This window comes from Natator depressus, chromosome 2 (assembly GCF_965152275.1).
Source record: "Natator depressus isolate rNatDep1 chromosome 2, rNatDep2.hap1, whole genome shotgun sequence".
NCBI classification, from domain to species: Eukaryota; Metazoa; Chordata; order Testudines; family Cheloniidae; genus Natator; species Natator depressus.
This window is the reverse complement of record NC_134235.1, coordinates 153,929,405-153,956,840: the sequence shown is the minus strand read 5'-3', so window position 1 is coordinate 153,956,840 and position 27,436 is coordinate 153,929,405. Positions and strand designations below refer to the sequence as shown.

Sequence of the window (27,436 nt, the reverse complement as noted above, 5' to 3'; positions counted from 1 at the left end):
ATTTACTCACAATTCAGACCACAAACTAGTATCACAAGCTTTAAGCCAACATTAGGAACACTTAAAAATAAACACTCTCTTAAATAAGAGTCTAATTTATGTGAATTTTTGGAATAAACAATGCACACTGAAAAAAAAATCACTCCCCCAAACTCAAGTACAATTGATCAAGACCAAGAGATATTTGTTTGTTGAGAAAAGTTGGTCCCATGTATGAAAAACATATTTATGAAGTTATAAAGTACATAAGCACCTTGTAGTCTTCTCTGGCATGAGCACCACGAGATTCTTTCCGAGCCTCAGCACCATAAATAGTTTGCATAGCACACAGCATCAAATTTTGCAGTTCCAAGGTCTCCACTAAGTCAGTATTCCACACAATACCTAACAAGATATTACACTAATTTGAAAAATATTCTAGCAACAATTCTAAGAACTTCAGCTCAATTTCTCTCTCTTTTTGTTGGTACTTAGGAAACAGAGCACTGTAGTCACAGTGCAAGCTTCACTATGCAATTATCAGCACATCTCAGTCACAGCCTGCAAAGCTCTCTCTTCCAGTATTGCATCTTTCATAAACTGACAATCCTGCTTAACTGTGCAAAAGTATATAGGGGCTTTGAGATATGTGCCTGTGACTACTAGAGACAATTGTGAGACCAAACTCAATTACCTCTGAGTCAAAAAGACATACTATTCAAGACTGAGTGTACCAAAAACAAGGTAGAATCTTGCATGTTACGTGTCAAAACACAATTCTGTCCTCACACTCAAGCAGTTTGTTTCAGATCACAAGATTTGGCTGCAAAATTAATTAAGGTCACTTTTAAAAAAAATCCTTGGGGGTAGCTGGGCAAAAGAGCTCTTCCAGCAGAATTTTACTGGTATCCTCTATCCATACAGGATGGATGCAGTCTACCTCTTTAGGACACTGTACAATCCAATTGCAGGGATCACAGATGCACTGGCATCATGCCACTCATCCCTAGGCTTTAAGTTCTACATCAGGCTTTTCCTCTTCTTGGTGTTTGGCAAGCACTACAGCCTGTAAGAGGGCCACTTCAGAATATTCATTTTAAGGCACATCTCTAAAAGCAGCTACAGAAAGAGACAAATTGCAGAAAAGGGGGAAAAAAGAATTTTATTTAATAAACTCATCCAATTTTTTTTTAAAAGAAAAAGGTTAAATCCTCAGAGAGTTCAGCAAAACTGGATTTTTGTGTGCAATGTCTGTTTTTAAAATACATATATACCTGAACATTGTTATAAGAACAGGTTGATATTACACTTGCATGAAAAAACCCCGTTTTCACGATTTATTTATAATAAATTGAGAAGACTCCAATAGCTTTCTGTGTATTTGAGGTAAAAAATGGTACACAAGTCCCCTGGGAGGTAATGGTATTTTCTGTAGTCAAATCTGAAAAGTGTTAGCTAGCCTACACAAAGTAGAAAACAAAAACCTCACATTCATGAACACCTGACTTTCTAATCTACATACACATTCTTTAAAACATTTAAACGAAATCTCTTTAAAATGTTTCATGCGAATTCACAATGGTCAAGACAACCAAATAATGCTTTGAAACTCTGGCTCAAGCTAATTAATTTTTATACCTAACTCTTCTTTTTAGCTGAAAATACCTTTCAACGTAGAACTACATACACAGTCTCAACACTTGGAAAATAAGTACACCCACAGGTAACAAAATGAATACACTCAAATACACAAACCACTGTAGAAGTATTTTCTAACGATATCTCATTACCTCTGTCAAATGTCTTCAGATCATCCAAATCACGATAAATGTGGCTGAGTTTCTCACAGCCTTCCTGTAGTACTGAGCCTGTTCGGAACACTGCAGCATGGCTTTGCATTGTCTGAAACATCAAAATTAAGAAATAGTATACTTCCAAAAACTGTAAGAAGTTTCAAGAAAGCCATTAGAATTTCTCTTGTAACTTCACCAGTTTCTGCAGAATTTTAAGCTGTTTTAAAATTTCTGGTCATTATGGTTGCAAACATATTCTGTATGTGTAGTAATGCCATACTGTCATCCTGAACAGGAAGTCTGAAATAGTTCTAAGGGCCAAATATCCCCCCTCCTCATACACTTCTGCAGGCCCAGCAGGCCCTAAAGCAGAGGTCCCCTTAGGGGGGCACAGAGGAATGTTTGAGAGGGGCACAGCAGGGCATGGGCCCAGCCCCCCGAGGGGGAAGGAAGGGAGTGCCACCAAGCCCTGCTCCACTTCAAGTTCTGCTCCAGTCCTGTCCCCAGCAAGATTCCAAATGGGATAGGATATATGTATGGATAACAATATCCACTTATAGAAAAAAAGTTTGGAAGGGATATTAAATCTCACGCTTTAGGTCTTACGCCAATCTCTAGTAGAGATCAAGATGAGACCTAACGTGATGAGGGAAAGTATACCACATGTGTTTACTGCAGGGTTCTTATACCTTCCTCTGAATCATATAATATGGTCAGAGACAGAATATGGGACTAAATGGACCTCAGGTCACATCCAGTATGACAGTTCCTACGTTCCTAACACTGTTGAAATGGCTGTCTTACTACATTTCACTTTACGTATGCAGTGTTGCTGTAGCCGTGTCAGTCCCAGGATACTAGAGAGACAAAGTGGGTGAGGCAATGTCTTTGTTGGTCCAGTAAAAGATATTACCTCACCCACCTTGTCTACATTTCACTTTTAGTCGGGCATTTCCTACAGGAAGTAACGTTCTTGGCTACCAGTCAGATCTGTGTATGATGTGACTGCTTTGCAAATTAAGTCTTGTCTGAACATACTTACAAAACATGGTTATAGATTTGGCTTCTGGATACAAGAATTTAGGTTCTGGGTGCCCAAACTAAGTGATGAGCACACAAGAAAACCCCTTATGGATAACACGACAATTCAGAACTTCTGAGCTCTAGGATTTGCCATCAGGTGCTGAGCTTGAAGCATGGGCCAAAGAGGAGAACAGAGCATTCTCCTTGGTAAACAAAGTATTTCATTTAGAAAGAGGTCTCTCTCTTATCAGGTCACAGACAAGAAGTAGGTCAGAAGAGGAGTGACTGTTTTAAATGGAGAGAGGTGGCATTTCTTATTCCTAATTTAAAGAAAAAAAGATCTTTTGGGCAGCTGATTGGAGCAGAAGGATCTTTGTATGGAAAAAAGGTTATTTTGATACATTCAAAAAGTTTTCCAAAGTTTGAGCTTCAGCTCTACTAAATAGCAACTCAGTTTTCATAAACACCTACAGTATATTTTAATATCAACCTCATCTCAAGATACTGTGCTACAGTCATTGGTAGTGAGATCCTTACCTTTTGCATATTAAGCCTCAGTTCTGATGTTCTTATGTTTCCATTGGCAAATCGTAGTTTGTCAAGATTTGCAACAGATTCTTCTCCAGCATTTGGTTTAATTGAGGGAACCGATTCTCCTATTAAGGGTAAACATCTTCAGTTTTCTTATGCAATTATTTCAATAAAATCAAGATTTAATGATCCTCAGCCTGTGGCAATTTTACACAGGAATAACTATTTTTAGTTGCTTCTTTTATATTTTATTTTATATTTATCTCAAAATAAGAGAGCCTGTCATTGTTTCTTGATAGACAAGGATAACAGTCTTTTTTAAAAGCTGCTGATGACAGTATCTGGAAAATAATAAACCACACTTTATTCTGAGAGAAGGTATGCACATATATATCTTTCCTTGTATTCCTTCGGATGTTTATATGAAAACACAACTTCAGGATTCATCAATTACCTATGTTTATTCTCCATTTGAACTTGTTAGAATCATGTTTAGTGGCTAGAGAGAGTGAAGTGAGATCACTTGTGTTCCATTCCTGTCTGCCACTAAATTAATGTGTGACCTCAGTCAAGTTACAGCCTGTCAGTACGATGCTTCAGTTTCCCCATTTGTAAAGTGCAGCTACTACTTACTTGCCTCATGGAGATGGAGAGGCTCAGTTCATTTACATTTATAGAGCACTTTGAGATACAAAGGAATAATTAAGACTGCAACGTATTAAACTTAACTGTGATGTCAAACTTAGCATTTTTAACTTTTGGCAGGAGATAAACCAAGATGTGTAGATGAACTAAAACATTTCAAAACAGACTTTCCATACTACCACTCAGTATGTAGTATTTTACAGCTTGAAAATGGTTTAAATATTAGTGCCAATTCTACGATAAGTTTGAAAAAAATATATAACTTAAGCTCAGAAGAAAGACAACAGTAAAAATTCCAGCCTTTACAGCCACATCATCCTTCATAACACTTCACATATTGTCAGAGAACACCTCACCAATAGTCACAAAGGAGAAACCAAGTTTTATCAGTGTTACAGAAGTATGCCATCCCTCCACTCACATTCTGTATTGGGTCCCAGGGGGGATCTAAGGTCAATTTTCCCAGGGTTTATAAGTTATTGTGGGCTCCAGGACCCACATGTAGGCACATAAGGGCACAAACTGATCTCTAGCACATAACTGATGGGTGAAGTCTCAAACTCATACTGAGGGAACAAGAGATGTATAGCCCAAACTGAAGCGGTAGATAAGGATAGAGTGTCATCTCTACTCCATACATAGAGAAGATTCAATGGTTATCATTGCTGACAAGAAACATGTGGGGAAAAGTCAGATCTCCAGCCTATAGATGGTAGGTGGATTCACAATTCTCAGAGAAACAGGTACAGTTCTAAATAGTTACAGCTTGTACTGGAGAGTTATCAATGGGGAGGGTGAGTGACAACAATTAAGGTCAGTGTTGGTCCTGTGAACTAACAGAAATTTCTTGACTTAATTTAGATATATTTGATTAGATATGTTTTGGGTTTTTAAATGTGAAGTGTTCTATTAGCATTTAACTTAATCTCAACCTTAATGCTCAGAGTTTTATGGCTGGGATTTATACAATGTCCTAGACTTCACGGAAGCATAGGAAGTGAGCCTGCCATACAACCATGTTTAAATCCCATTTCTTCTCCCTGGATAGTATTAATTAAGCCTCTTTAATAAGAGCTAATCCAAATCAGATTTCTAGTTTGAGTGCACATTCTTTCTGTAGCTTGGCCTATGTACCCCTCTTCAGCTCCAGCCCACTACTTCAGTAGATGTGATTTCAGTTACAGGTTTTTGTATGTTTACACATGTAAACTAACCAGAAATAAAGGACACTGTGCTAATCCTTTTAAAGAAACTAGATGAAAGTGTTCTTCTGATCCCCAAAAATCAGAAATTATTAAAATCAAAACCTGCATTAATAGTTTTAGAATGTATTATTTGCTTTCAGATCAAACTATAGACTCATAGAAGTTACAGTGGAAAGTTCTAGGTATTAAGTCAATCTGTAAATTGCCTTCCAAATTCTCAGTTATGTTGCAAACTGAGATGCACCCGAAGGAACGGATATTATGTTAAATGCTAAAAATTTAACATGTTGTATGTGCAAGGCTACAGCAAATGCCATCATCTCAGACTAGTTTAATATAAGAATAAACAGTATAAGAGGAGTCTGCACTGTACCATCCACCTCAAAATGCAGTATGTTGCAAGGCCTTGTTTCTTAAAACTTGTGATAACGTTAGTAATGTTAAATTTTTCTGGTTTGGGAGAAAAGCTTCTTGATTGTATTTTCCAGTTGCTTTGGCAGAACTATATTTTCCTGCAATTAGATACAGTATGGTGAGTTCTTGAACAGTCAGTAACACTGCATGTTATGTATAACAGTTATAAAAAAAGCTACTGCAATTTTCTAATAGTCTAGCTAATAGCCCTATAATTACTTGCTAAGAGTTAAAGATATGAGAGTGTTTTAAGGATGAGAATTTATAACAATGCATCTTCATACAATTTAAGTTAAACTTGTAGAATCTTACCAGGCTTGCATGATTCTGCAATACTAAGGGCACAAGCACGACCAAAGACCACCAAGTCCAAAAGAGAGTTTGCTCCAAGTCGATTAGCACCATGAACAGATGCAGAGGCTGCTTCACCACAAGCATACAAGCCAGGTACTACTTGATCTTTGCCATTCACATGTGTAATTACCTGTAATTTCAGAAGGAATTCACTCAACATGTTTGCAAATTCATTTGTAAAATAAAGATCACTTGTAGTACAGTGTCAAAGTTTCATTTGAATGTATCTGAATGTCACTTATTTGTCCTGAAACCATGAAGTCAAAGAAATCCAAATAGTAAGTGACAGATTTTAAAAGGGGGGAAGACTCCATGAGAATAATTTATTAATTGAAAAAAGTGCTATATAAGAATGTAGTATTAACAGTTTAATTCTTATGTTTTGCCACCATCTCTGAGACACAAAGTACTACAAATTCACCAAAATATTTTTGTAGTAAAATTCTGAGTAGAGTGGGAAGAACACTGGACCTTTTATAATGCCAGGCCACATTCACAAGGCAGAATTTTATAGCTATTTTAAAAACTGACTGAAAGGAACTAGTCCAAGAAATCAGACTGGTCCATTCACAGATTCACTCTGGCTGACGCTGGGACTGGCTGCCATTAAAATTGACATTTAAACAGCAGCAAACTGAAGTAACCAATTTTAGCGCAGGAATTGCAGCAGTGGCACAGATAATCCACATAACCTAAACCCTTAATGATTTGTAGTTCAGGCCCGGCTATAATCCATTTTTAACTATACAGTACTACCCTTATCTGGATAAGCTTTCACATGGCTAATATAAAGAAATTCTGTAGATTTCATGCATATTTAAAGAATATATTTCATATTTTGCATACTGTCTACAGAGTTCCAGCTCCACCCAAACAACCTGAGAACTCTGACAACTCGTTTACAGGACAAACCAAATTATGATATTTTGCAAGTTTTCCTTTAACATTTACTCTTAAGGTTATGTAATTTAACATGCTTGTACATATAAATCTAATAGCATGCTCAGTTCACACTAATTTTACAAGGAACCAAACATTTCCTTTCTACTAGAGAAAAATGGTTTCACAATACTGATCTATGGTAGTTACCTGCCCTTTGTAGTTAGTAGGAATACCTCCCATATTGTAATGCACAGTAGGAAGAACAGGAATAGGCTCTTTTGTGACATCCACACCAGCAAATATCATAGCTGTTTCTGAAATTCCAGGGAGGCGCATTGCTAGCTGCTGTGGTGGTAAATGGTGCAACTGCAAATATACGTGGTCTTTTTCAGGGCCACAGCCCCTAATGTAAAAGGAAACACGAGTTGCAGGTTGGAATACTGGCCTCTGCAGAATTCTCTATATATAAAAGCACCCATTTCAAAAGCACCCCAACCATATTATCTAAAAACTATCTAGAAAGACTTTGATCTTAACGAGTCATCTGCATGGTGATGTGAAGCACTAACACCAGAAAAAAAAATTCAGAATTTAAGTCACTTTATTTCTACTCTGTTTCAAGTAATCGTTTGGGAGTTCAAACTTTAAGATTTGATTCATGACCAAATTTGTGTGTCTATTTATGCATCCTATTTAGAAAAACTGATGCATCTGGAAGCACAGAAGAGAGGAAAAAAAATAATTGACATCCTTCCTCAACTTGTGTCCACTTTAAATTTTCCCCTTACTCCACTGTCTTTCCTACCATAATCATGAGACTCGTGTATTTTAAACCAAGTTTTCAGAAAACTTCAATATAAAGTCTTCTTGTCCTCCAAAGATGTTGATGATATAGCAATTTACAAGTAATTACCATACCATTTAGAAATTATCTAATGAATTATCTAATGAATATTAAGAATATCTGTGGTATCTTATGACTTCAGAAAAATACCAAAAAGTTATGGGTCAGATTTTCAAGAGCACAACAGCTCCTCCCACTGTTTTCAATGAGAGCTGCTGCTTCCTGAGCGTTTTTGAGAATCCAGCCTCAACGCTTTAATTTGACTTCAACAAAAAAGACTCTGGAGATCTTTTCTGATTACCATATTAAAAGGGAGCTTAATTTCATATTCAAGATTTTTGCCTGAAATATATGTAAAATCTTCAGCAATCTACCAATTAAAACTGGCTGCTCAAAATGATCAAAAGACTTCCATGAACTATCATATAACTCCCTATCTGCTTTAACCAAATGTAAAGATGTACTCATATCACAATGCCACTGAAAAATTAAACAAACCTTCCTTCACGGATTTCAATGGTCATAGAACGAGACACTACATCTCTGGAAGCCAGATCCTTAGCAACAGGTGCATATCTTTCCATAAATCTTTCACCTTCACTGTTAATAAGAATACCTCCTTCACCACGACAACCTTCTGTAATAAGACAACCAGCACCATAGATACCTGCAAAGCAGGAAGTAGCAATGTTATAAAATACTTACATGACAACTTTATAATCAAATTATTGTAAGAATGGAAGTATAACACAAGTATTTTTAATTATGGACCCATCCATGACACACTGACCTCTTGGCATAAGGTCCCCTGTTCTTTGCAAACAGCTCTCACCTCAGACCTGACAAACTCACTACATCAAACATGTCTTACAGGATGTTTATCCATAAAAAAGGCTATAGAAAGCTTGTAACTTGTCAAGACTCAATCACTCTGAGACGTATACAAAGATAATATTTACAGAATAATGTATTTATACTGAAAGTATGCTTTATGGACTTGGAGTAAAAATTAGTCACAGGGGTAATGTGTCTCAGTGATGACCCATTCCAGCAAGAGGGAGTTGTCATCCTACCAAGTCAGTCAGTGAGGTAATACAAGGTTCTATTGTCTACCCTTGCCACATCCCAGAACAGTCAATTAAAAAAAAAAAAAAAACAAAAAAAAAACCAACTATCAAAGACTACTGCAAATGATTGAAACCACTTGAAGGTAAGAAGGAATACTATAGCCGCCTTGGGATCACCCTGGCTATGAATAAAGATAAAAGACTTTCAGTATACCGGTGTGTGGGGAAAGTCACTACGGACCAATCCACTATGGAAAACCTCTGAATAGGATTGCTTTCATGAAGGTTTGGATATGGGTTCTTGGGAACCCAGCCAGCTCCCAGCTGTATAACAGACTGAACTTTTGGGGGAAAATACACTAGTGATCCAGGTTAGCATTTTATTATTTTGTTTTGTACTGTAACTACTTGTTTTCACCACTCTCTCGTTTCTAGTTAAATTCTGATTTTCTTAAACCTATCATCTCATTGTATTGTAAGTGCTCACGAGTGCTGTGTGGTTTACAGGAAGCAGTGGTTTAATGTAAAACTGGTAAATTGGGATATATTGCACCTTTGGGCGCAGACAATCTAGAATTTCTGAGAGTAACCAGTGTCAGGAGCTGGATATCACAGGAGAAAAATTCAAAGGGCCTTGGGGATTTGAGTGCAACTATTATTAACCTGCAAGGCGAAGACAGGGCTGACACAGCGCAGAGAAGAGTGCTTGAGTTGTTGAAAGTCCGGAGGTGTAAGGGAGCTGACACCCAGCAAAACCAGAAAGATTCCCTCTCCCTGGAGGCAGGGAGTAACAAGGTGACCCACAGTCCTTGTTATCATGAGAACAGTCACACCACTGAATACTCCAAAGTTAATGTTTTAAATTGTTTTCTATTATATTCCACACTTGGGCCTCAATACTCCTCCTCAAAAAGTCTGTCTAAAATTTACATTTGTGATCTTCTGCCAAAGAAGGATTTTTGTACCAAATGCAAGGTTAAAAAAAGCCAGGATTTGGACATACAAGAGTTACAACAGAGACTTTTCAATTGTTAAATTTGACCTTTGTGAACATCATCCCTCAAACCGTCTAAAATCAATTGTTTTATTTATCTGTCCCAAAAGGCAATTAGTACCTTTGAACACTTTTCCTGGAAGGGTGGTTACTTTGGGATTTGCTCACTATGATCATGTGAAACACAGAAATCTGCAGCGTCTCAGTGGAGCCGGTAAACTCTGCAAGGTCTCAATGTTTCTGAACACCCTGTTGTCTGAGGACTTAACTCAGAAACCATTCTGCATACGATCAACGATTTTATGACTGCTTGCAGTTCCACATCTTTGCTGCTCCACTACTATGACTGTAAGGAAGGAGGAGTGCAATAGGTATGCTTCTAGAAAAGGAGTACTTGTGGCACCTTAGAGACTAACAAATTTGAGTATAAGCTTTTGTAAGCTACAGTTCACTTCATCGGATGCACTGATGACTGAATGCATCCGATGAAGTGAGCTGTAGCTTACGAAAGCTTATGCTCAAATAAATTTGTTAGTCTCTAAGGTGCCACAAGTACTCCTTTTCTTTTTGTGAATACAGACTAACATGGCTGCTACTCTGAAACCTGTCAGGTATGCTTCTGTAGCTCCCTGGGTCACCCGGGGAGTAAAGATTAGCTTAGTGAGTCTTGTCTTCTCTTCCCCCAAACTTAGCAAGACCCACTTGATCATCTCACTCCTCTGGGTGATCCTGGGAAGTGAAAGTGTTGGCTGATTAACAAATTTAAGGAATACTGACATTGATAATTCAATAACTTAAATAAACTATGAAGATTCTTTGACTAAAAAAGCATTAAAGTGATAAATGATGGTAAATATAACATGTATACACAATGAAATCTCATTATAACATTATAGTTATAACACCTTTTAAAGTTAGGAAATTCAAAGATCCAGAAAAACTTAACACCCACACTCCAGATAGCCAAGAATGACCATTTTACTAAGCTATGACCAAGTAACCATACCTCATCCACCTTTCCATAAGCCTTCATTACCCATACATTAAGTACAGGTCCATGACTACATATAACCAATAGTCCCAAAGACACACTGTCCCTCACTTCAACACCAACAGCTAGTTTCTTACCTTCCATAAACATTTTCTACAATTCCAGTATAAGAGGCAGCCCAATAGATTTCCATCTACCCGAAAAATGCAGTTGCTGGAAGACTCCACAATATTTCAATATACCTTCCCCTTCCCACTCAGACTGCAATTCACATATCAAACCAATTTACACAGTAGTTATGTCCCTGCACCTTCTGAAATCACAAAAACTGCACTATAATATACTTGTAACAGGCTTGGCAGGATTCAGTTTAAATTGTTAGTTGTCAGTAAATGTTTATTTCACCTGACACACAGTAAACGTTTATTTCACCAGACCCCACTGCCCAGTGGGAGCTTGAGGACCAGCTTAAAACGGCTGGCTAGCCGCATCCGGCCCATGGGCCGCAGTTTGCTCACCCCTGACCTACAAGGATTCATGTCATGAGCCTGCAATCATGCAGGCAGCTTTCTACAGTCCTGCTGTTATGGCTCCGCACCCTCTCACCTAGGAGTATAGAAGCTGTTCCCAGGCAGGAACCGCTCAGCAGCTGGGTTGGCCTCTCCTGCAGCTGGGGGCTGGTCGTCATGGCCCTAGCCAGCAACCTCTGCTCTCCCTGCCAGGATCACAGCTTTCTCTGCACCTTGCGCCTGCAGGGATCCAGTGTCACTGGCCCTGTGGGGAGCCCTCTGCAGCTCTGTTGTCATTGCCCTACTCACTCACTCACTGGCAGCCAGCAGGGCTCTCCCCAGCAAGAGCCATTCAGCAGCGGTGAGGCCTTCCCTACAGCAGGGGGCTCATCCTCCTCCTTACATCCCTGGACAGAGATCTCTGCTCCCTGGACCAAGACCGCAGACTCCCCTACACCTTCTACCTGGGTCTCTCTGAACCCTCAGCCACATAGAGAGCCACCTGCAGCCCTGCCCTAACCCCAAAACCTAAGGCTCTCCTTAATTTCCCACAACTGGGAAAATTGTTAAAAAAATATCAAAAAAGTGCTTAAAAATAAAAATTGATATTAATAGTCAAAACTTAAACAATAAAAATCAAATTCTGTCAAGTATGCTTATATACATTCAGTTCACTGGTCAAGTATCATGAGGAGCATGGACACTACATCAAAGGCAAACTTGTGTGCAGATCCTTAACTATGAAGATCTTGACTTCAGTTATTAGAATGTCTTTAATCAATACTGTATTTTTGAACTTTAATCTTATTTCTTTTGGAATTATCAACTGATTTCTTGATGCTAATGCTTCCCAGGATTAAGAAACAAATGCAGTGTACAACCTAAGATTTAAAAAATTAAAGGAATAATTCATTTTTGTTATTTTAAAGCTAGAGACAAGTGGAGGCACTAGATTACAATTTTGAAACACGAACCTAAATTTTATAAAGTAACTATATTTGATAGAGTGTTTAAAGCCCAAAATTAATTGCATGCAAGTTTATGCCAAAATGTACAACTTAAGTAGTTTTTATACAACAGTTGAAGCATCTCCCACTTTATTTCATAAGACTCCTGAATTCAGGATTCTGTATTTTTCCCTACAACAGTTGCAGACAACAAAAACATCTAAATAAGTTTAATGAATGTCAATTCCTTGCTCCATTTAGTTGCTTGCAATATTAAATGTTGCAGGGGAACCTGCAACTTGAAACTGGATGTTAAGGGTGAGCTGAAAAGCTTTGAACCTGCTTAAGATACTACACCTCTTAAATACTATAAAACTGTGAGGCTTAATATTTCAAAGATGTTATTTTTTGAATACTTCAAATTCCTAGAAAACGAAGAGTGCCTTTCTAGTCTTATACCGTACCTGTAGGGTGGAACTGTACAAACTCTAAGTCCTGGCAAGGAAGGCCAGCTCGTGTGACCATAGCTGTACCATCACCTGTGCTGGTATGAGCAGATGTGCAACTGAAGAAGGTGCGGCCATACCCACTAGAGAAAACATTTCAAAAATTAAAATTTGTCTGCAATATTTTCCTTAAGAAATCAGTAGAGAAGCAGTAAGATTTCATTAGGATGTTTAGCTTATTCTTTGCACTTTGTACAACGGCAAATTTACAATTCAACTAAAGCAGAGGACTTTATGCATAGCATTCAGTCAGCCACTGTACTCATTTATCACACACATTAGGTTAAATTAAATTTGTGAGAAGCTTAATGTGAACAAAATGGATAGGTTGTGTGCTGTGCAACTTGATCTAGTGGAGGATCATCTAGCTCAACTAATATCTGAAAAATAACTTGAGGCTAGTAGGTGAAAGAGGAATAGCACCACACTTCCTCTAGAATTGCTAACTAGGGTTCCTTTCAAAAGTTGTCAGTGGAATTATGTCCCACTAATGGGGTCAATTTTTTGAGAGAGGAATCACATGCCATTTTCCCCTCATACACCCATTGTTTTACTTTGGGTCAGGTGATCTGGCTCTGCTCAACTAAATACCAGAACTGTGTTTTTTTCTGAAAACAGTGCCTTTCTTCATGCAGAGTTCTTTCAGGAAGATAAGTTATTTCTCCTCTGTTTCTTATTTCCATGACACTACCTCAAGTACACAAGTTTAATGAGACTAGTGCTGTTAGCAACTTCTGGCAGGAACAGCATACTACAATGTCCAAGGGAGATAAAAATAATGTAAAACCAGGATTGTACATCTAAGGTGCAATTTTCACAGCTTGAAATAAAGTTTAGACAAGATTTCCAAACTCAATTGCATAAATTCTGGCACCTAAATTCATTTTTACATTAAAAAAAGTCTTGATTTTCCAGAGGTTCGAGCATACAGTGCTCCTATTGACTTTAACAGGATTGTGATTGCTCAGTATCGCTGAAAAAAAATCAATTCACTTATTTAGGGACCTAATAAGGCACCCACGTTATGCAGCCACCAAACACAAATTGTGCTTCTCTGCACAAACTCAGTATTATTCCATTTATGCTAGAGTTGCTGATCTAAATCTAACAAGGAGATAAAAGACTAATGCAGAAGAGGACAGGACCGACAAAAGAGGACAGGGCAGAGAAGATCAGTTACCCAAAATTAGGACCACATGTAATTGTTGCACCAAAATTACATGGGTTACCACAATTAGTCTTTTAGTGATCCACTAGGTTACCCTGCAGTAAATCCATTTCTGTTTGTATTTTCTAATATATTTTGACACACTGGGAGCGGCTACACTTTACCTCGCACAAAAATCTCCTGGAGGAGGACTACTCAGTAGGCCCTATAGATACATTGTCTTGCCACTGCCAGTTTACATCTAGTATTAAGTAAAAGCAGAAAGTATAATGCAACTTCAAAATATTTTAAAGATTATCCCTTACTTCCCAGCCCACACTAACTGCCCCTAGATTTAGCTTTATAGTATTGCTTTGGAACTTAAAGCTAAACTCAGGGTAGTGAATTTACATTATGAAAGTATTAATGTTAAGGTTGAGTAAATACAGTATATTAAAGCATGGAACTAAACCTAAATGGAGTAATTAAATTGCATTTATTCTGTTTGCACCCAAAAGGTAAAATATGATTTAAGTAGAAGGATTATTATTCCCCTTTTACAGATGGGGAAATGGAGACATATGAAATGTCTTGTGCAAGGTCAGTGTGCCAACACCATAATTTGGACTCAAACCCTTGTCTCCAGACACCCATATCCTCTCCTCTAGGTTCTAGATTATGCTACCTCACATTACAAAGTTTTTTTTTTTTTTTTTTTTTACTTCAGCATAATTTTATATCACATTACCCAGTGGCAACAACAGTGTTCTTTGCTCTTAAACGATGTATTGAGCCATCTTCTATGCAAAGTGCAATAACTCCACGACATTCTCCATTTTCCATCAGGAGGTCCAAGGCAAAATACTCAACAAAATAGCTGGTATCATATCGTAAGGACTAGAAAAGAAAAAATGTTCAATAGTTAAGGAACATGCAAAAGCTAAACAAATTTTTTTTTCCCCACAGCCTTGTTAAAAAGTGCCTAGTTACATAAGAATAAAATCAGACCCAGTTCTCATGGAAACTATTATCCAGATAAGCCTGTATGCAGAAAGTCTGCGGCTCTTTTAGGATAATGGTATTCTAGAAAATACAGAACATTTAGATTGGACAGGCCATTCTTAATTACCAAACCATTTAAAGGAACAGTCTCTCATCAAATTTATCTGAAAATGTTGTACTTATCATTGGTATAAGTAACAACGAAGGTAGATGAGAAAAAGTCCATGTTTCAGTTTACTTTGTGTAGTTGACAATACCTGGTATATGGTGAGTCTCACTTGCTGATCTCTTTCAGTTCCTGTCCCATGCACTAGCATATTACCCCTCAAATACCCTGGAGAAAGCTCACGTCACACTTCAAGCACTATATTAAGGTGTTAACAGGGCCAAAGATACCAGCAGCTGGGCAAGTGGACTATGGGAGCTTTCTTCATCTCTGGAAGAACCAGACAGCACCTAGAAGCAGGTGCCCCATCTCTCTTCAGCCCCTATACTATTTATCTATATTATGGTTCCACATACAGGCCTCACTCAGGATAGAGATGAACAATTAGCTAAGCCTCTGTAAAGAGTGCATAAAGTACATGGGCTGTTAAGTCCTTACTGAAATTAGGTCTAAGGGCCACTTACTAGTTCTTAATGATACTCTGGATATTTCCATCTTTTATGGCCTTGCACTAGGAGATGGACAGGACCTATTAACTAGAGACCTATTAAGTAGAGGCTGATGAGACAAGCTCAGGCAGCTTCGTGGTAGCACTTTTGCCAGAACCACACTTACCCTCCTAGTTTCCCATACTTGCTGTGAGGGTAGATGGAGGCTGATCTTACTTGTTACTTCCCTGCTGGGGTGCTCTGTCACAGTTTTTTCTTGGCCCATGAGAAGGTTTAGATGAACTCTTCCTGGTACTGGCCAAGGGGTGGATGAGTGGTTGTGTGGGGAGGGGCAGTAGGTGAGTGTGTCATGGCATAGCAGCAAAAGGAAGAGAGAGCTTCCTCTGGCTACAAAATTAGCAGAGCTTACTATCTATGCATTCTCTCCAGGAAGAAGTGCAGGAAAAGCAGATTCTTTTTTCAGCCTTCTTCTGTTTCTGTCACGCTGATATCAAGCAGAGGCATGCCAGGGGAAAAAAGGAGGCCTGGGATCAAGATTAGGAATTTTCCTGGATTCCTTGCTGACTCTAAACTCATATATAGCAGAGCCCACAAGTAACAGCACTATTACTTCAAACAACTTTTTTAAATCCCTATAGTAGCCATTAGTTAAAAACAAAAGTCAAGTTCTGTTTCCCATTTCACAGTCTCTTACCCTGCCATACAGTGTATGCAACAGTGAGTGTCCTGTCCTGTCCGCGACACAACAGCATCGATGAGCCTGTCCCCCTTTTCCAAACTGAAGGCTCTGTCCACCAAAGGCACGCTGATAGATCTTCCCTTCTTCTGTTCTGCTAAACGGCATTCCATAATTTTCCAGCTATTGAGCCCAAACAAAGTATTAGAGATATAGCTGTGGACTTCAGCAACAGGCAAGTTACTGTTAGGGATGTAAAATGTTAACTCGTTAACGAATAAGCATTAGTCTTACCAGGTAATCTGCCTTAACTGTTAACCTGTGGGACAGCCAACTGGCCAGCCAGAGCAGCCCCTTTAATCAGTTAACCGTTTTAACGAAATATTTTTTAATCGTTTAAACGGTTAACTTTTTAAACAATATTTACATCCCTAGTTACTGTTATGGCTGCTTTGTAACACTAATAAACTTATCACTCATGCTCAAGAAGGCAACAAAGAAAGGAGTTTCTCTTTATACAAAGTGACAGGTTTCAGAGTAACAGCCGTGTTAGTCTGTATTCGCAAAAAGAAAAGGAGTGCTTGTGGCACTGTAGAGACTAACCAATTTATTTGAGCATGAGCTTTCGTGAGCTACAGCTCACTTCATCGGATGCATACTGAAGTATGAAGTATGCATCCGATGAAGTGAGCTGTAGCTCACGAAAGCTCATGCTTAAATAAATTGGTTCGTCTAAGGTGCCACAAGTACTCCTTTTCTTTATACAAAGTTTACAGATATTAGACTGGAATAGTATCTATTGTCATCATGAATAGGTCGGAATATGAACAAGAGGCTGCTAGGCAGCTCTCCAGCACCACTTTCTACAAGCCATTACCCTCTGATCCCACTGAGGGTTACCAAAAGAAACTACAGCATTTGCTCAAGAAACTCCCTGAAAAAGCACAAAAACAAATCCACACAGTCACACCTCTGGAACCCTGACCAGGGGTATTCTATCTGCTACCCAAGATCCATAAACCTGGAAATCTTGGACGCCCCATCATCTCAGGCATTGGCACCCTGACAGCAGGACTGTCTGGCTATGTAGACTCCCTCCTCAGGCCCTATGCTACCAGCACTCCCAGCTATCTTCGAGACATCACTGACTTCCTGAGGAAACTACAATCCACCGGTGATCTTCCTGAAAACACCATCCTAGCCCCTATGGATGTAGAAGCCCTCTACACCAACATTCCACACAAAGATGGACTACAAGCCGTCAGGAACACTATCCCCGATAATGTCACGGCAAACCTGGTGGCTGAACTTTGTGACTTTGTCCTCACCCATAACTATTTCACATTTGGGGACAACGTATACCTTCAAATCAGCGGCACTGCCATGGGTACCCGCATGGCCCCACAGTATGCCAACATTTTTATGGCTGACTTAGAACAACACTTCCTCAGCTCTCGTCCCCTAACACCCCTACTCTACTTGCGCTACATTGATGACATCTTCATCATCTGGACCCCTGGAAAAGAAGCTCTTGAGGAATTCCACCATGATTTCAACAATTTCCATCCCACCATTAACCTCAGCCTGGACCAGTCCACACAAGAGATCCACTTCCTGGACGCTACAGTGCTAATAAGTGATGGTCACATAACCACCACCCTATACCAGAAACCTACTGACCGCTGTGCCTACCTACATGCCTCCAGCTTTCATCCAGACCACACCACACGATCCATTGTCTACAGCCAAGCTCTATGATACAACCACATTTGCTCCAACCCCTCAGACAGAGAAACACCTACAAGATCTCTATCAAGCGTTCTTACAACTGTAATATCCACCTGCTGAAGTGGAGAAACAGATTGACAGAGCCAGAAGAGTACCCAGAAGTCACCTACTACAGGACAGGCCCAACAAAGAAAATAACAGAACGCCACTAGCCATCACCTTTAGCCCCCAACTAAAACCTCTCCAACGCATCATCAAGGATCTACAACCTATCCTGAAGGACGACCCAACACTCTCACAGATCTTGGGAGACAGGCCAGTCCTTGCTTACAGACAGCCCCCCAACCTGAAGCAAATACTCACCAGCAACCACAAACCACACAACAGAACCACTAACCCAGGAACCTATCCTTGCAACAAAGCCCGTTGCCAACTGTGTCCACATATCTATTCAGGGGACACCATCATAGGGCCTAATCACATCATCCACACTATCAGAGGCTCGTTCACCTGCACATCTACCAATGTGATCTATGCCATCATGTGCCAGCAGTGCCCCTCTGCCATGTACAATGGCCATACTGGACAGTCTCTACGTAAAAGAATAAATGGACACAAATCAGACGTCAAGAATTAGAACATTCAGAAACCAGTTGGAGAACACTTCAGTCTCTTTGGTCACTCGATTACAGACGTAAAAGTTGCAATTCTTCAACAAAGAAAACTTCAAAGACAGACTCCAACGAGAGACTGCTGAATTGGAATTAATTTGCAAACTGGATACAATTAACTTAGGCTTGAATAAAGACTGGGAGTGGATGGGTCATTACACAAAGTAAAACTATTTCCCCATGTTTATTCTCCGCCCCCGGCTGTTCCTCAGACATTCTTGTCAACTGCTGGAAACGGCCCACCTTGATTATCACTACAAAAGGTTCCTCCTCCCCCCCCCCCCCCCGCTCTCCTGCTGGTACTAGCTCACCCACTGTTTCATGTTCTCTGTGTATATAGATCTCCCCACTGTATCTTCCACTGCATGCATCCGATGAAGTGAGCTGTAGATCACGAAAGCTTATGCTCAAATAAATTTGTTAGTCTCTAAGGTGCCACAAGTCCTCCTTTTCTTTTTGTATCATTAAAATGTCACTATGGATACTGATTTGGGTTGCAGATAATTATAATTCAAATAAACTTCAATATGAATAATTTCACCTCTACAACTGCAGCAGGTGCCTCCTCAGTCATGTAATGAATGGCATCCTGGTCTCCCAGCCAGTCAGATCCTTTCACAGTGTCATAGAAGTGCCATCTCCAGTTATCTTCCTCCATGTTTCCCAAAGCAGCATTGATCCCTCCCTGAAAATGAAAAATATATTTCCCCAAAGTGACATTTGAAATGCACAATTTCAAAAGCCAGTTCATTTCTCAATCCCATTAAAACACACAATATTAAATAATATTTAAGACAACGGACAAATTACTTGAGAATCAAATTTATGTGCTGTGCCATTTATACAGCGTACAAACCTGAAGAAACTGTGTAAACTCAAACACATCTCTTTCACCAAAAGAAGTTAGTTTAATAAGAGAGATTACTTAACCCACCTTGTCTCTCATTTATAAAGTAGAAATTATAAGTTTTTATCAAACTTCCCAATGGTTAACATCTCATTCTTTTTAGGGTAAAACATTTTGAACAGCAGAATATATTACAACACTGTACACACTTAACAACTGAAATCATAAAATGGAGTGGCATGTTAATACAACAAAAAATAAGGAAGCCATAGAATAAAAGTCAAACATATACAATTTTCCTAAACTGTTTTACTTAGATCCTCATCTCCATTTTTACTAATCATAATGTGGGGACTGAAATTCAGTCAATTTATGAATCATAATATTCCATACATAAAATCTGTGTTATGAAAATATTAGTATTTTAAATGTCAACATAATTGTATTTAAATTCTTACCTGTGCAGCAACAGTATGGGATCTGGTAGGGAACAGCTTTGTAACACATGCTGTATTAAATCCAGCCTCCGACAAACCAAATGCAGCCCGCAAACCTGCCCCACCAGCACCCACAACGACAGCATCAAATTCATGGTCAACTACTGGATATTGTGTAGAAATCTGAGGAGAAAGATTACTGCATTAAGATCATAAGTCAAATGATTATAGCTCAAGCAGGGTGTCAGTTTAACTACTTTATGCATTTTCTTTTAATGTATACTGGAGGATATATAGCAAGTTTCTCAAACTGTGCATATCACTGATTTTACCCGTATCACAAGCTTAGCATAGTGTGAATGAATCATTTAAGTAGGTTCTAGTCAATACAGTACGTATTACTAAAGTCAACGCATGACCCATTTTAACGATTCACTGCCCCTACTGAAATTTTCTTCAACAAAAAAGTATACATGAAACCAGAACGCTGATAATCCCGTTCTATTCTCTCCTTCCAAATGCCAGAAACATTAAGAATATACACTGAACCACCAGGAAAGAAGACTGTCTCATAGATAAATATGAACTTACCGAATCAGAAACTTTAGCAGATGCATTCTTCTTTCCATAGACAGTAAAGTGAAAGTTACGTGCAAGAGCCTGGCAAGCTGCTGGCCACTGTTGAAACATGTTCAAAATTATGTAAAATGTTGTACTTTACAGATGTTTTATGAGCCAGATTCCCATAATTTCCAGTTACACAATGTCTAAAACAAATATGCTTTACTTCTGACTGTAATTTGTTAATACATATCTCTAAAGAATATTGAATTCATATAGCTTTAGGATAATTTGTAGGGGGGAAAGTCCTGCTTGTTCCTAAATACAGGCTGTGACAGAGACAAAATCTACCCAAGATTTAAAAAATAGAGCAATCTCTGTAATTCCTGTGTTGACCCCTACTTCTCCACAAGTCATGCTAACCAGCTAAAACAAGACCAATCTGCATATACTCTGACAGACAATTGTTTTTAAGTCTGGGGTAACGAGAGAAGGTTTTTGAGACTGAACAGTATGAAAAAAAAAATCACAGCTATTTCACTTTTGTAAAGTAGTTTGAACTATTTTGTAATGTCATCTCAAACTGTTTTGTCTAGAACAACAAAAATTCAGTTTATTTTGTTGGCCACAGCAAGGCATGAGACCTTTGGGAGGGTGGATGGTTATTTTTTAAATTATTCAGTAATGGGTTTTGGGGTGTTTTTTTTTTCCAGGAGGAACCTGAACTAGGAGGTATTATGCACATATTGTAATATACATGAGGTCTGGCCAAAGAAAGGGTGCCCAAGCTCAGGTGTAAGTGGAGGTCTAACTACTGAAGAGAGACTTGAGGACCAGGGAGTGGCAAGTGTAGGACATGCCAATATCAGTAACCACAAATCTCCTTTTGTTACAAAGGCGAAGCATTTCAGATTTCAAGCAGTAATGCTCTCTATAGCTCTGCTCAGATTCCTATGTTTTCCACCTTCTAGAAGTAGTATTTTTGATTAACCAAGGCACCTCTACATCCTGTACAGTCACCACACGTGTCAGGTGTTTCCTTGGTGGAAATTCTACACTTCCCAAATTTGCAAAAGATACAAACTTGAGAAGACACACACACAAAGGAAGACAGAACCAATCTACAATGTGAACAGGAGAGGTTGAGTAGCAGGAACTACAATGCAACCAAAATATGGATTGATATTGTAAAATCATTTAAATGACTTAAAGGGTGACCTTTAAACAGATGTCATGACATAAGCTTAACGATAGGAGTGCTTCAGTGCCACTATAACATGCACCCTATACAAGAAAGGTAAGCGGTACTGATACCAGAAGCAAGAATTGTAAAAGAAATATTTAAAAAAAAGATTCAAGATCATCAAAAGACATTCAGAAAAACATTTTTATGGGGATGAACTTTGTAACTCTCCCATTAGTCACTGCACTTTTTTGGAATCATTAACTAGCTATATGTTAATGAACTAGATGAAAGGTTTCTAGTTCCTTGGCTATAAGACATAGTCATTTAGGTTTGGAAGAGTGAAGCAACTAAACTGAGATTTACCAAACCATGAAAAAGAATAGCTGAATACAAAGTGGCAGGGACTGTTAAGCATAAAGAGTTAAAGAGTTAACACATGTTGTATGAAACCATTCAAAATGAAGTGGGCAGTTAACACCTCTGCATTCATAGAACAAAGCTGGTCCAATAAAAGGTATTACCTCACCCTGTCTCTCTCAGTGTAAAATGCATAGGGCAGACGTTTTCTTCGCTCCAAAAGCTAGCTTCAGATATATAGTTATATTGTAGTATTCCACTATATTTTATTGTGTACTTTTATTTGCTTAGATAAAAGATAACATAACTTTACGTTGTTTATTGCTCAGAATGATTGATAGCACAGCTTTACTGCATAGAAAGAAAACTCATAACTGGCAATCAAGCAATTCCAAGCAGTTTATTTCTTGCTTTGTTTTACTAAAGGTGACATGCAAATATTTTTCAAGACTCCAGACTATAAAATCTATTAATACCCTAAAACACAGGAGGAAGTTAACCTATTTTCTTTCTTTTACAGGTTTTAACATCCAAATGAACTGTAACTACATGACATCCCAACACAAGCTTCTGCCTCAGAATCAGGGTCTTAGCTGACAACATAACATCCAACATGGAAGTCTAGGGCAGGCTGGAAACAGTCGGAATCCTGATGTTCAAGAAAAACCCACAATATGTGCAGTTTTGAAACATTTAATATCCTTATTTTACAGAAACACTTTGCTACATGACACAGTAACTAAGCACATTCTACAGTACAAAATTAAGCCAACATAATTTACATCAGCGTACAGACATCGCGCTAATTACATTGCCCGTGCTTATCTACGCTTTGCTCATACCAGTGGTGCGCATGCTCACCAAGAGCGCTTGCACCAATTAACTGTCATTGTTAGGTATCCACACAAACAACAAGGAGTCAGGCGGCACCTTAAAGACTAACCGATTTATTTGGGCATAAGCTTTCGTGGGTAAAAAGCCACTTCTTCAGATGTATGGAGTGAAAATTACAGATGCGGGCATTATATACTGACATAGAGAAGGGAAAGGACTTATCTCCACTTCCTTCTCTTCATATGTCAGTATATAATGCCCGCATCTGTAATTTTCACTCCATGCATCTGAAGAAGTGGTTTTTTACCCACAAAAGCTTATGCCCAAATAAATCGGTTAGTCTTTAAGGTGCCACTGGACTCCTTCTTGTTTTTGTCATTGTGAAATGGCTTCTGAAAGCCAGCAACAGTCCATGCAAGTAACACAGTGTCTACACTGACACTGTCGACCTAACTACATTGATATTGACACTCTGGCTCTCGTGGAGGTGGAGTTAAGGCAGAGTAGTGGGTAAGTTATGTCAGTGGGAGCAAAATTTTAGGCTTCGTCTATGCTGGAACTTTGTCGACAAATCTTTCGTCATTGAGGGGTGTTAACACACACACACACACGAAGTTTTACCGACGAAAAGTGCTGGTGTGAAGAGCGCTTTGTCGGCAGGAGCGCTCTCCTGCCAACAAACAGCAGCTACGCTGCACGCCTTTAAGTGGCACAGCTCGGCTGTAGCGGCACAGCCGTGTCATTAAAAGCTGCGTAGTGTAGTAGATGCTTACATAGTTAGGTTGACGTAAGCTGCCTTGACATCTACCTAAGCCTGTAGTGCAGACCAGGCCTAAATTTTTAGTCAATTATGTGCCAATTAGCTCACACTGTAGTATTTGGAACATTTAGTTTGCATTTCCAGAAGTAGGTAGATTTTTCAAACTATTTGCCAGTCAATACAATCCTAACCACTGTGGGGACCTTCCATCTGTATGGTTTGCAAACATTCATAATATTTTCCCCTGAATTAGAAGGCTCTAGAAATGGGATAACAAAATGAACCGTTTAGCAGGTTCATTTTCAACATTTTCCTGTTCATCAGAACTGCTGAAGCTCAGATTTCTGAATACAAATTATAGCTGTGGTAGTGTTCCTCCTATTTAAGATGCAAAATGTATGCATGAACATTTCTGCAGTATATTCACTGGGGGCTTTGTTCAGAAGCATGCTGCACAGAAGCCTACAGAACAAGGATGAAGATCTCATGAGAATATCTCACTTCATATTCACTGGCTGCACAAATCCTGAGTTAGTGGACAATCCAAATAATGAAGCCTTTGTGTGTCATACATACAACTAGAAATGGGTGTGGGGGTATGTCTATACATCGAAGAAAAATGTCTAGTTGCTGTGTAGACATACCTGGGGAATACTCAGGAAAAGTGATAATCAGTTCCACGAGTTACATTTGCATACTAGTTCTGAAGTATTATCAGTATGCATTTTTCACTACACCGAATACTTTAATGTCCCATGAATTTTGTGTTTTGGCCATTTTAAAAATTAAACTATGTAAAGTTTCATTTATAACAAAGTAAATTTAACAAATTAAAAGATTATATGTACAAATAAGAGCATTTAGTTACTCAACTGTGATTTTAAGACATACAGTAACCTTTTATATAACAGATTATACAATACACCCTAGGTATCCAATTTACTGTACTAACATTCTTTATTAGTCATGTTAGTCTGTATCCACAAAAACAACAAGAAGTCCGGAGGCACCTTAAAGATTAACAGATTTATTTGAGCATAAGCTTTCGTGCGTCTGAAGAAGTGAGGTTTTTACCCACGAAAGCTTATGCTCAAATAAACCGCTAGTCTTTAAGGTGCCACTGGATTCCTTGTTGTTTTTATTATTTTTGGCTCCCTTGATATTACGTAAATTCAAAACAGCAGAGCTGCAACAACTAGAGAAAGGTAGGCAAGGCTTGAAAATGTTTTATTATTCCTGTTTGCCTAAACACTACAATTCAATCTTTCCCCCTCTTCTAGCAAGCTCCTTTCACTGCCACATGTGACGGCCTACTTTTTCCCTCCTTCTCCCAACAGGTCTGAGGACGGTCTTCCTCACAGCCTGTTCCACCCAGGCTACTATGCAGGAGACTTTTTCCTCCCAGCTTGTCCTTTGCATTCTGAGCTCAGGACTGAGACGCTGTCAGGAAGAGGAAGGGGACAAGCTGAAAGGCAGAATGCCCCCATATAGCTGAGAGAAAGGACACTGCTTAACCAGCCTAACTCCTCAGCAATAACTAGGAAAGCATCCTCCAACAACAGGCAGGAAACATACATCCTGTTCTAACACATGCCCTTGCCTTTTTTTTTTTTTTTTTTTTTTTGGCGCTCCTCTGCAGCCTGGCAGAATGGCACAGGGAGTGACTTGTAGGCCAGCCTGCTTCTCTTCATTATATCTCTAAAGTCAAAATTTTGGAGTTCCGTAAAATTCAGTGGAAAAATTTATGGACCACTACATTAAGACACATATTTCCTTCCTATTTATTTTATATAAAACCTTTAAAAATCAATGCATTCAAGTCACTGGCTCACTTTCAATATTTCTCACTGAGGTCCATCAGTTCTTTTCAGTATTAGTTTTGAGTGAGTATAGAAGTTTTGACTGCAATAGGAAAACTGCAAAGCAAAACTGAAACTGTAATTAAGCACATATCCCTATGCAAAATGGCCCCACTATTTAGGCAGTGGCAGAACCTAAGTCCAGAAATACGTTTTAGCCTTTTTAAAATCAGTTTTTCCCCCTTGGAAATCATCTCTGTACTTCTTTGTACTTCTTCTTCAGAATGTGAAATTCCAAGAACCACAACTGTCACTGAAATAAATATTTATGGTACAACAGAATGACAAGTTTTGAAACATCTTCAGTTAACCAGAGTATCTAGAAACTTTTGGAGTAGAAAACAATTTAAGAAAAGTTAGATGAAGCTATTTGTCACTCAACAGCCTTTCCTACCAAACCCCCTCTCCTAATCTGGCTAGTGGAGACACAGTAGGATCCTGTAGTCAGGGCACAGGCCTGGGAGCTAGGAGACCTTACACAAGTCACTTTCCTCTATGCCTCTATATCCCCACCGCCCTGTTTATTTAGGTTGTTAATCTGTCTTGGCAGGGACTGTTTCTGATTTTGTTGCTTACTGTTCCTAGCACATAAAGGGATCCCAATCCTACTTAGAGCCTCTAGGTACTACGGTAATAAATAGTAATAGTGTGGTCATTTGCTACAGAAGTTTCTCCTAATAAAAAGGCTAATTACCCTGCCTTTGTTTATTTCAGTGTGACAATGGAGTAAAATAAGACAAGGACTAGCTCACTGCAGGTGGAGGAAAGAAAGCGAGGGGGGAATGAAAAGCATCAAGTGTAGTGTGCATCTCAGCTCCCCTGAAACTATTTGTTTTCATATATAATTCCTTGCTTTATCGGCTCATAGACCAGTTATTAACAACCCCACTCCAAACACTTTAAATGTATGTAACTTTCAAATATTTGTTTATAGCAAAATACTATTAATTCATTTAAAGCAACGGATGAGATACTCCGTACTCCAATAAAACCTCATACACGTTGCCTTGTTGTTTAATAAAACACCAGGCTATTTAAAACAGCCAGGCCACGTTGGTCTCCTTGAGAATACTAGAGTTTCTTTGAAAGCCTTTCTACTAACATGCGGTCATGACTGCTGTATTCCTCTGCCCACTTTTTTAATAAGGCTGCTAAAAAAAAGACACTGCTGCTCAAGAACTAAACTCCTACCACTGAATCCCTAGTACCTGAGGTCAAATCCCAAAGAGATACCACAGAAACAGATTGTACAGGCCTTTGAAATTAAGACCCTTAAAGGTGTCACTTGTCTACCTGCTAAAACAGAGCAAAGGGGGTACGGGGGGAGGCAGCAGGGATCAGTGGACAGGACACCACACTACGGGCTGCCAGGGCTGGGTGCCCTACCGGGCTCTGCCTCCCACCAGCTGTCCGACCTGGGGCAAGTCACTTCACCCCGCAGAGCCTCGCTTTTCTCCCCCACCCGTTTGTCCATCTCGTTCGCGTCTACCGAGACTGGCGGCGAACAGAGGAGTGATTGGCAGCCAATGCCAGAGACTGCTGGGCCGGCCCCTCTCGCTGCAAGGGCACCCGGAGGGGGAACGGGGCTGGGGGGGCTTTAACATCAGGTCTGATCTTCGTGCTAGGCGAGCTCAGGCACGAGGCTCGTACGGCAGCCCCCGCCCCAGCAGCACAGCCACAGCGGAGGAGGGGCCGAGCCGGCGTCTGTTGCCCGGAGGGGAGGGGGGGAGCTGCAGGGGGGCGGGGCAGCGCGCGGCTCCCCCCGCCGCCGCGTGCGCGCGCGCGCTGCGCGAGCGAGTTAGACCCGTCTGAGAGGCCCCCTCGGGCTGACCAGCTCCCGCCCCGGGAGACGCCGATCCAACACACCGCCCTTCTGCAGGGGCTGGCTGCCCGCGAGGCGGGGCGCACTCACCGCTCCCGCTGGGAGTCGGAACAGCCGCTTCGCTAACCCCCGCGACGCCGCGCCAGCAGACGCCGCCATTTCGCCCTGCCCGGAGAGTCGGTCACTTCTTGCGCATGCGCCGGGGCGGGGCTGGCCGCGCAGTTACCGGAGCGAGCCTCCGGGAGAGACC

At 39.8% G+C, this 27,436-nt stretch overlaps 1 protein-coding gene across 1 annotated transcript in view; it reads right to left on the bottom strand.

Moving 5' to 3' along the window:
- The window catches only part of SDHA (succinate dehydrogenase complex flavoprotein subunit A), a 29,255-nt gene extending 1,833 nt beyond the window's left edge, over positions 1–27,422 (bottom strand). The window contains exons 1-13 of the mRNA XM_074945163.1: positions 27,277–27,422; positions 20,399–20,485; positions 19,829–19,990; positions 19,065–19,208; positions 16,143–16,307; positions 14,580–14,728; positions 12,643–12,767; positions 8,169–8,337; positions 7,034–7,229; positions 5,903–6,074; positions 3,333–3,451; positions 1,770–1,881; positions 254–384 (exon numbers count right to left, since the gene is read on the bottom strand). Of these exons, the coding sequence (XP_074801264.1) occupies positions 254–384; positions 1,770–1,881; positions 3,333–3,451; positions 5,903–6,074; positions 7,034–7,229; positions 8,169–8,337; positions 12,643–12,767; positions 14,580–14,728; positions 16,143–16,307; positions 19,065–19,208; positions 19,829–19,990; positions 20,399–20,485; positions 27,277–27,345 (1,800 nt within the window). The 5' untranslated portion in view covers positions 27,346–27,422. The remainder of the gene's footprint in view (positions 1–253; positions 385–1,769; positions 1,882–3,332; positions 3,452–5,902; positions 6,075–7,033; positions 7,230–8,168; positions 8,338–12,642; positions 12,768–14,579; positions 14,729–16,142; positions 16,308–19,064; positions 19,209–19,828; positions 19,991–20,398; positions 20,486–27,276) is intronic.
- Positions 27,423–27,436: the final 14 nt, after the last annotated feature.